General features: G+C 43.7%; 1 protein-coding gene across 1 annotated transcript in view; it reads right to left on the bottom strand.

Moving 5' to 3' along the window:
• UHRF1BP1L (UHRF1 binding protein 1-like) overlaps positions 1-3545 on the bottom strand; it is a 61690-nt gene extending 58145 nt beyond the window's left edge. The window contains exon 1 of the mRNA XM_015424821.1: positions 3367-3545. Coding sequence (XP_015280307.1) covers positions 3367-3410 — 44 coding nt within the window. The 5' untranslated portion in view covers positions 3411-3545. The remainder of the gene's footprint in view (positions 1-3366) is intronic.
• Between the last annotated feature and the right edge of the window lie 7547 nt (positions 3546-11092).

Here is an 11092-nt window from a genome sequence, read left to right on the forward strand (position 1 = left end):
GGAGGCACTGGGAACTTCTGTTGCCTGCACCAGTTTCCAGGTGTGTATGTGTGTGTATGTGCACTTCCTTCTTGCAAAGTGGAAGGAGCTGCCCAGTGAAGACATCTGAGATCTGCTGCAGTTTGCTTTAAATCCTTGTCTGCTGGAGGCTTGAACGTTCGGTGGAGGGGGCGTGGCCATGGGGAGGACTCAATGCTATCAGAACAACAGAACAGGGAGGGACGGGGAGAGAAGGCTCCTCCCCCTCTGCCCTGGTAAGTCCGTTCTCTACGCAGCCGCAGTGAACTCTGTTTTACTTTTTGGATGTTTTTTAACTCCCCCCTCTATATTTTAAAGTTTTTAGATTTTTCTTCACACCTGGGAAGTAACAAACGTGTGCAGGATAATCTCTTTTCCCCCCATGAGGTCCCAGTCTGCAGAAATAAGTATCCGCACAGAGAGGGGACCCTTGGCTATTAGTATATAGATTACATTTACAAATATATTACATTCAGTAAAGTTTACACTGTCTATAATATGAAAAGCATCACTCCTGTTCAGATGAGTCTGGAAGTTAAATATCAAATAATGAAGCCAAAGTGAAAGAAGTGCATTTTAAATACCCACCAATGTTACCCCACAATAAAAGTCTTATTTATATTAAGCTGAAGAACACTTAGCATGTTGAACATGCTTTGAAATAAAAAACTCAGCATAAAATGAACATGCACACCCAAAGTTATATGTCTCTGTAATAGTCTGGACATTTAGTTAATACTAATAAGAAACAAAGATACATCAAAAATAAACTATAACCTGCAATTAGTGACAGCTATTATGACCATGATCTTCATACACATAACAAAACAGCGGTTTATTTGAAAATTGTATATAACGTTGTGAAAATTTCTAAACATTAATAACTAACGCTGGAGTAATGAACAGAAACTGAAATCCCACAAAATGTTTGTATCAAACTATCATACAAAATTTTTTAAAGGTGAAAAATATCTTTTAATATATTAAATTATGCTGAATAAAGCAAAAAAAAAGTTTTATCAGAGATACTAAGACACAGGTAAAACGAGCTTTATAACCGATTTGTTTTTACAAAAACAACTACATAAGAGTTACTTCTCATTTTTCCTTGTATTGAATTAAAGGACTTAAACAACCTGGTTCAGTTATATTTTTGTAAAGAAAAAATAAATAAATTAACTTTCCCGTGTTTCCCCAAGCCAAAGTTTCATACTAAGAATTAGGGAATGGGTGATGGGGACTACTTCAAGGCAGAGATGGCTTCATTTTTATTGCTTAAGCATCTGGCAAATATTCATACTTACTATAAAAGTCACAGACAGCCAATTTGGGGTGATACAAATTTGGTTACAAAAAAGATGAAAATTGACCCTCTTCCACAAATATGTTTTAATCTTATCTATTCGATATCATTGGAATTAGTAAAAGTATACTTTTTCAGCAGCCACGCCTCTATTTTATGGAATAGCCTTCCTGATGCTATTTATTAGGAAGACTTCCTCTTGAGATCCTGCAAATTATGCAAGGTGGCATTATTCGGGAGAGTTTTTGACACTGCCACCTAATTTTAATTACATATGTTTGTTAGTTTTATGGATGTTAATGACATATTGTTTTTATTACCATTATAACTTGCCTCAGGTCCAGAGGTCATTTCGGGGGGGGGAATGCGGGGGAACACAGTTCCCCCGGGTGAGGTGCAGGGGGGTGGGGCACATGACGAAGCCCCGCCCCCTGCTTCCGGCCGCCCCGCTTCTGGCCCTCATTCAGCCAGGAGGAGGCAGGAGAAGAGGGAGGGTAAGTTGCTTCCTCCCCGCCTCTCCCAACCCCTGCCTGCCTGGGGCCAGGGAGGGCCTTGGCGGGGCTTCCTCGCACTCCCGCTGGCCTTGCAGGTCCACCGCCGGGCCCCTGATGTCAGGGGGTGTGGCATATGCTAATGAGTTATGCTAATGAGTTCCCCTAGCTCTTTTTCTACGAAATGACCCCTGCTCAGGTCCACTTTCAAAGAAAGGCAGACTAAAAATGTTCTAAACAATCAAATGGTTCAAACAAATCAGTCAGTATTTGAACATCGTTTATAACGATGGTGTACATATCCCTTTCAACTGATTGGTTTTTTAGTCTTTTGTTTATATTCTTTTCATCTTAGCCATCCCCCAACCAACATTTCTCTTTTAAGTAATAAGATGAAACCACCAAGAGTTATCTGATAATTCTACATAAAGTTTAAATTGATATATATAGCTGTACATTCTCAGAAAGCAATGAGAAACAGTTAATAAAATGAAGGGATCTAGGCCAAGTGGCACAAATCTGTTACTCTGGACAAGAAGTCCCCACATTCTGGAGACGTGGACTTTACATTTTACATCCTGTTCTCGTTACTGATTGCCTGTCAAGCTTCAAGCACAAGAGGCAAACCATGCTGGACTTCCTCAGTTCTTGCTTTCCTCAAAAAACTGATCATGCCTGCCATGGGTGCCCGTGGCTGATGTTAGACTGAAGGCACATCCAGCAATGAAATATAATCCTTCGTTTTAACCATGCAGTCAAGTTCAAAGATTCTGCTATTCATTCGGTCAGCACCACAACATGCTAAGCAGACAACTCACTCGCCTGGCACAATGTACAACTTGTCATAGTCCGCCCCCCCCCCGAAATTTGTCATCCCTACACAAATCTGGCATCTCTAGACCTGTGGAAGCAGAAGATGTGCACAGTGACATCAACCAAGAGGCCGCTGGCTCCTCCCACATACAACGTGTCAAGCACAATTTACAATCCACCCACACTCTCGCTTGTATGCTTCCCTCAAGACACACTGTTCAGGCACTTTGCAGGCGCATACTCGAAGCACAGGGCAGCGCGAAGGGGGCCGAGCTTCGCCCTCTTCCCTCTGACGATGTGTGGAGCGCGAGACTGCCTGCTTGGTATCCTTGACCCTCTGGTTGTGTGGCCGGGGAGGGGGAAATACCGAGATGCGGGCACCAACCCTTCCACCCCAACTGCCTCGTGCCGAAACTAGGCTGCCCCATTTCAGGCACACTCACCTTGAAATGCAACACTAAGGATATTGGGTTTTGATGGTCGAAACGCTTTCCCCCCAAAAAATCCAGTCTTCCCCAAATATCTGTCAGCCCCCTCAAATGCTTTCCATCACTACCCTATTACCTCATGACTCAAGGAAAGGGGTGCACTAAGGCGGCAGCTCGGTACTCACCAGCCTGCGAAAGCCGGTCAACACGGAGCGTGGAAAAGAAAAAAGGGACCACGAAGATAAACGGCCGCCGCCTGCCTGCCTTCCCCTCCTTCCCCACGAAGGGCGCCCCGCCGTCCCCCTACACTGACCTGGAAAGGTGCTTCAGGATCTGCTTTTTGATAATGCCCGCCATGGCCTCCGCTCCCCGCTCTCAGCTTCAGGGAAAGCTGATGAGACTCCGCGTTCGAGCCATTCTTCCGCTTCTTTCCGCCCGATACCAAGGAACCAACCGAGACGCCTCCGGTCAGCCTCAGCTCGCCTCCGCCGCCATCTTGATTGCGGTAGAGCCAGCTGATAGACTGAGAAGAGCGGGGTGGAGAAAAGGGCGGTGCCAGGCGCAAGGAGCGCCGCCTGCTTCTGCTATACGGAGAAGGAAGGTCGTTTTTCGGAAGTGGGCGGGGCGGGGGGGGGGAGTGCCTGGGAGACGGTGTCCGCAGGAGAGCAGCTCTTTGCTTGGGATGGAGGACCCCAGAATCCTGACGACGTTGCATTCAGCAGAATGACTTCGAAAGGAGAAGGGCCCAAACTTCTTGTGGAAGCTTCACTTGTCAGATTTTCAGATTTCAAATATATAGGACAACTAATCTACTACAGCAACTAATATAGGATTATTTTCGAAGAGACCAATACTGCATATTTATATATATAATATCAGTCACTTTTCTACCATGATCAGAGGCGATCTCTTTACTGTTACTTGATACCTTCTGGGAGTCTGCTGAGCTTGTGAGAAGTTTTGGAAACTACAAAAACAATTTCTAGTCAAAGCAGATTAGCTGGTTCACGCTTCATGTGCCATATATATATTAAAAGAGAACAGGAGTCCAGTAGTCCCTTAATGAGAAGGGAGCACTCCCTGGAGAAGACCCTGATGCTGGGAAAGATTGAAGGTCAAAGAAGACGGGGACGGCAAAGGATGAGATGGTTAGACAGTGTCATCGATGCAACGAACATGAAATTGAGCCAACTTCAGAGGACGGCGGAAGACAGGAGGGCCTGGCGTGATCTGGTCCATGGGGTCGCGAAGAGTCGGACTCGACTGTGCGACTGAACAACAACAAAGTCCCTTAATATTTATTCTGACAAACTTTCAGGAGTCAAACGGACACTTCATCGAATGCTTGAAAATTAAGTAGTGCTTAATAAAATTTATTCCAGTATAAATATACTTTCAATTAAGTGAACCTGTTCTGACTCACAAAAGTTTATGCTGTAATAAATTTTGTTAGTCTTTGTTGCACTCCTGTTTATTTTTATACAACATCCCAATGACTGAAAAAGTGAAGAGAAATCCCATTTGCCATATGTGGCAACTATTTTGGGGGTGGCACTGACATTGCTCTCTCAAAATTCCAAAGGTGCCCACATGCTTTAAAAGCTTGGGGACCCTTTATTAAACTACATCAAGCAGTCAGAACTAGTGTTTACAGTAGCATAAACTCACTTTTAGAGCTCCCTTACAAAAGGAAGGCTTTATCCTGCACTGGTCTGACCATATTCAGAACAGATTGGTCAGAAAAGACTGGGATTATGAAGGAACTGTAGGCTAAAATGGGTATTATATTTCAAGCACATCTGCAAAGTATTAAACATAAAGCAAACATATCCAGTACTGCTCTAATTCACTTTTTTTTATACCTGGAGCAATTAAAGCATTTAATGCTAAGGTAATTCTCCAAATATTATATGGTACTGGGGTTTTGTTCGATGCAGTAGATGAAGCAATTGACCACTATTAATGCAACTTCTCTGTAGTGTATCAGGTATGACAAACTGTGTCTCTTGGATAGTGCTCAGAGCAGAACTAAATCAGAAATCTCTAGAAGCTTTAGCAGCATGGCAAAGATAATTTTTGGCTACATCATAAGTTACTTATGTCTAATGAGAGGCTCCTAAGTCTTATTTATTTATGTTATTCAATTTATAGCCCTCCCTCCCTGCGAGCAGGGCTCAGGGTGGGTAACATCATAAAACATACCACACAGTTAAAACATAAGCAATTCAATTTACAATAAATAGGATAAAACACAGCAACATGTTTACATTATTTGATGGCGTAAAATCCCTGGGGGAAGTAATTATCTTAAAATCAATCTGCCAGAAAGGAGAGGGGAGGAGAAGAGTGAGAGGAAGGGGAGGCCAATCTGAGATAAAAACCCATGCTGCCATCAACTGTAGGCCTGGCGGAACAGCTCTGCATCAGATCCCACAAGGCATGTATCTCACCCAGAAGAGCATTCCAGTAGGCTGGGACCAGGGCTGAAAAGGTCCTGGCTCTGGTCAAGGACAGCTGGATACTCTTTGAGCCAGGGATTACCAGGAGGTTCATATTGCTGGAATGTAACACTCTTTGGGAGACGTACCAGAAGAGACGATCCTAAAGATATGCTGGTCTCAGACATGTAGAGCTTTAAAGGTTGGCACCAAAACCTTGAACCTAATCTGATATTCAGTCTGGAGCCAGTGCCGCTGGGCTCTAATAGAGTTCCAGGCAGAATATGTTTCCAGGTCAGTCTCAAGTATAGCCCTGCATAAAGCAAGTTACAGTAGTCCACTCTGGAGGTGATTGTTGCATGGATCACTGTGGCTCGGTCAGGGGAAGACAGGAAAGGGACCAACTGCTTAATCTGGCGCAGATGGTAAAATGTCAGTTTATCCACATTTGTGACCTGGGCCTCCATTGAAAGGGAGGCATCCAGCAGCATGCCAGACTCTTTTTAAAAAGTCTTCATTAATTATTAAGTTCACCAAAAAAAAGAGCGATCCAAAAGTAAAACTATTATAACATTATTGACCAGTAGATACTCCCAGAAAACCTAGCCTAAACCTAAATTTTCATACAATTTTTGTACACTCACATAACAACTCATATTGACACACATTTGCAATAACCTTACAATTTTAACCAGATTCTATAATCATTTCTACACAAAATAACTTCGTTGTGTCTCAGAAACCCAATAACTACGCCCAGACTCTTGAAAGTTGAACTTCTTTGCAGGCCACTCCACAAACCTCAGAAACCGGAACAAAGAGCTAAATTGAATGTGAATAAGGAACTGACAGACCACCTCAAAGTACAGAAGGGAACAAGACAAGGTTGCCCTCTTTCTCCTCTACTGTTTATATGGGTGCTGGAAGTGCTATTAAGGAAAATCCAAGAAGATGGAGAAATCAAAGGACTGAATTATAAAGCCTACAAATAGAAATATAGAGCATTCGCAGACGATGTGATGTTCATAGTGGAAAACCCAAATGAAAAATTACCATTGTTATTTCAAAAAATAAAGGACTTTGGTGATTTCGCAGGATTTGTTGTAAATAGAGACAAAACTAAACTGTTATGTAAAAACATGACGAAGAAGAAGCAGAACGAATTGCAAGAATTGGTGAAGTGCGAAGTAGTAAAAAAGACAAAATATTTGGGAATTGAGTTAACTGCGAAAAATATAGACTTATACAAAAATAATTATGAAAAATTGTGGAGTAGATTAACCCAAGACTTTAAGAAGTGGGATAGTATGAATTTATCGTTGATGGGTAGAATATCTGTGGTAAAAATGAATGTTTTACCGAGACTGATGTTTTTATTTCAAACTATCCCAATATTGAACAAGACAGATTTACTGACCAAATGGCAACAAGAAATCTCGAAATTTGTCTGGGCAGGCAGAAAACCCAGAATTAAAATGAAGATTCTGTGTGACGCGAAAGAAAGAGGAGGCTTGCAACTACCAAACCTGAGGTTATATTATGAAGCAGTTTGTTTAACTTGGATGGAACATTGGGTGAAACTGGACAACAAGAAACTGCTAGCTTTAGAAGGTCATGACTGCAGGTTTGGGTGGCATGCATACCTATGGTATGACAAAGTAAAAGCGGACAGTTTTTTTAAGCATCACTTAGTGAGACGTGCATTATTTGTGATATGGACGAGATATAAAAAATATTTTCGCGATGCGAGACCACTTTGGATTGTACCAACAGAAGTTTTGACACCATATTCAAGACAGCAGGGCAAAGAATGGTTGCCTTATAAGGACTTAATCAAAAAGGCAGGAACAGAATGGGTAATGAGAGAGCAGAATGAAATTCAGTATCATTATGTTTGGTTGAAGTATATGCAGATTTATGATATTTTTAAAGAGGATAAGAAAAAATATGGTTTTAGAGAGGACAAAAATGTAATAGAAGCTGTTTGGGAAAAGGGAGGGAGGAAAATGGTTTCAAATATGTATAAAATATTGTTGAAATGGTATACTGAAGATGAAACTGTAAAGGAGCAAATGTTAAAATGGGCAATTAACATGAATAAGGAAGTGACAATAGAATCGTTGGAATATTTGTGGAAAAATTCGTTAAAAATTTCAACTTGTACCAATGTAAAAGAGAATTGTTATAAAATGATGTATAGATGGTACATGACTCCAAAGAAAATTGCAAATATGAATCAAAATATGTCTAGTAAATGTTGGAAATGTAAAAAACATGAAGGCTCGTTTTACCATATGTGGTGGACATGTGAAAAAGCTGTGGACTTTTGGACAAAAGTCCATAGTGAAATACAAAAGATTTTGAAGTGTTCTTTTAAGAAGGCGCCAGAAATTCTGCTCTTAGGACTCAAAATGGAAGAAGTGAACGTAAAAAGAAAGACTATGTTCTGGTACATGATAACAACTGCAAGAATGATTTATGCGCAATATTGGAAACTAGAGAAAGTACCAGAAATAGACGTTTGGTTACAAAAAGTTCTGTTCATGGCAGAAATGGATAAAATAACTAGAAAACTAAACAACAAAGAAGACCAAGAGTTTGTTGAAGAATGGAGTGACTTTAAAATGTATTTAGAAAAAAACTGGGATGTGAAACACAATTTACTATGTTTAGAACAATACTAAGTTAACTGATGTTATCTTAAGATTTATTAATTTTATGAGACACAAGGGAGACGCATTGCGGGAAGCCATTGGGGGAAGGGAGGGAAAATGGGATAATTAACTGGTTGAAAACTATTTTGGAATGTGTGATTATATTCAAGGAAATAAAAAAAAAATTTAACCAAAAAAAAAGAAACCGGCTCAGTACTTCAGGGCTGGCCAGAACAGGTCATGGCCACTGTCTGTCCATCAACCACTTCTTATGCCCTTGATCTCGACTTAAAACCAAACCAGTCCTCCGGGTGGTCGGTATTTATTGGTTTTTTCGGCATCCTCTCAGGGTAAACTGAAAGCCTCTCACCAAGCCCAAGACCTCCGAAGGCCTCAGAGAACCTCCGAAAACACCCAAAGCTGCTTGATGGTTGCCAGAGCCAGTCGTCAGTCTCTGGAGACACCTGATGCCACCTGATGGTTGGTTGTTGGAGCTGGCTATTGTGTCCCTGGCCAGCCAAGCCCATTTGAGTAGGCGGTAGACCTGGATCAGCTCAAGTTCAGGCCAGGGATGGGCAAGGCCACCTCGTTCCGCAGTCACAGGCCAAATCCAAATAGGTCCTTGGAGCGTTCCTGGGTATTCCTGTATGTTCCCAGAGATGTTCATGTATGTTCTGTAGTTCTGACGAGCTGTTCTCTCAAGGACAGCTCTGGAAAGAGCTCTCTCAGCCCTGCCTACCTCACAGGGTGTCTGTTGTGGGGAGGGGAAGGGAAAGGAGTTTGTAAGCCGCTCTGAGACACCTTTGGGTAGTGAAGGGCGGGGTATAAATCCAATCTCTTATTCTTATTCTTCTTCCCACCGGGAGGATGTGCAAGGAAGCGTTCACACTGTTGGCCCAGAGGCGCTGCTGTAAGCGGCGTTTTCCTCGCGGCAGACACCTAGGCGCAGCAGCAAATAGGGCAGGATCTGGCCACTGTGGGCCATAGGCACATCCGGCGACATCACTTCAAGGCAATCACCTGCACCTTCCTGGTGCCAGAGTGAGGCTAGGAGATCAATCAGCGTAAACAGCTGGTGCACATTATTAACGCGGGCTGTTCCTGGCTTTTAGCGGTTAGCGTTCACACTTCCGGGAAGCGGAATGAAGCAGGATAAATGGGCCCTCCAGGGTTTGCTACCACTTTCACCAGGTATCTTTTAAACCTGGGAGGCAAGCGCTACAAGACGGGTTGAGTACGGGTGGGGAACGCCGGTCAGATGTGCCTGTGTGAACGGCCCCTTTAATCCGCTTGTGAAACGTTCCTCACACGGGCCTATATTGGGACAAAGTGCCAGTCTGAACTCAGCCTATATGTAGGTTTCCCCACTGGCCAAACAGTGGATTCCCAGGCTGTGTCAGGTCAGGAAAACGGTGCAGCTGGCAAGGCTTAAGCCCCTTCTCTTTGTGTGCAATGGTCCTGTCCTCCATTCTACTCTCACAACAACCCTGCAAAGTAGGTTGGGTTGAGAGTGTGTGACTGGCCCAACATGATCCATGAACACATGAAGCTGATTTGTACTGAATCAGGCCCTTGGTTCCTCGAAGCCAGCATTGCCTACTCAGACCAGCAGCAGCTCTCCAGGGTCTCAGGCTGAGGTCTTTCCCATCACCTACAACCTGATCCTTTGAAGATGCCGGGGATTGAACCTGGGACTGGAGAAGTGTTGCAATGGCATTTACATACAAGTTCTTTTCTCTCCCTTCTTTATTGTTTTGGCTACATAGAACCCGGGTCCTTCTGCATGCCAAGCAGATGCTTCCCCACTTGAGCCACAGCCCCTCCCCAAGCAAGCCTCTTTGGCCGAGTTGAACATGGGTCTCCCAGAGCTACAGTGGGGCATCTTGGGGCCCTAACCCCTTAATTTACAGCCACGCCCCACCCAAGAGGCATGGGTGGGGATTGGTATGGGGAGGGAAACGAGTGGCTTAGTTGCTTGGAGGGTAGGGAGGATTCATAGGGTTTTGATTCTTAAGCAATAGACTAGTGACTCAACCTTGAGAAGGGCTGGGAGGTGGGCAGAGGTGCTGAGCTGGGTGGATATGAAGGGTGGGGGCGTGAAACTGACATTCAGATTTCTTCTGAATGCTGTGCCAGCATACAGCCTTGCATGCTTCAGCATATTTGCATGTTATCTATTTATTAAATTAGACTTGCTAGGCCACCCTTCCCTGCGAGCAGGGCTCAGGGCGGCTTACAACAGAATCTAGCTACTTCTGGCGTATTGATCTCATGCAGTATTGGTACTGGTACATGGGCTCTTTTTGTAGCAGGAGCTCCTTTGCATATTAGGCGACACACCCCTAATGTAGCCAATCCTGCAAGAGCTTACAGTAGCCCCTGTAAGAAGAGCTCTGTAAGCTCTTGGAGGATTGGCTACATTAGGGTGTGTGTCACCTAATATGCAAAGGAGCTCCTGCTACAAAAAGAGCCAGTTTTAGCCATAGATACAATGTATTTTTTTACAAAGCCACACCCTCCTAATGGTTGCCCCACAAGAAAAATATATGCCCCACAAAACAAAAAATCCTGGCTACAGGCCTGCCCAGATGCCAGTCCAAGACTCTAACCACAACGCCACACTGGGTCTCAGGTTACATACCGGGTCATGCCAAAGCCCATGCCGTCCCATCGTGAAGCATCATGTCTAGAGGCCATGAACCAGAAGGCCAGACTGAGAGAGGAATGTGTGCAAGAGCACTCCCATGCCGCTTTCCCAAAAGACACTTCAGCCACAATCCAGAAAGCTCTTTTAGTGATGTCCAAAGGTTTTGGCTTTCCTGCTGGAAAGTCCCGCTTTTCTTTCTTGGCAAAACAGCCCCATTCTTAATGCCACCCTGCAACTACACTCGAATCCCCTCTTACTTTGGGAAGTTGCTTCTCAGGCAGCACGACGGGACGCTCTTTC

The sequence above is a fragment of the Gekko japonicus genome, unplaced genomic scaffold, assembly GCF_001447785.1.
Source record: "Gekko japonicus isolate JY-2015 unplaced genomic scaffold, Gekko_japonicus_V1.1 scaffold968, whole genome shotgun sequence".
NCBI classification, from domain to species: Eukaryota; Metazoa; Chordata; class Lepidosauria; order Squamata; family Gekkonidae; genus Gekko; species Gekko japonicus.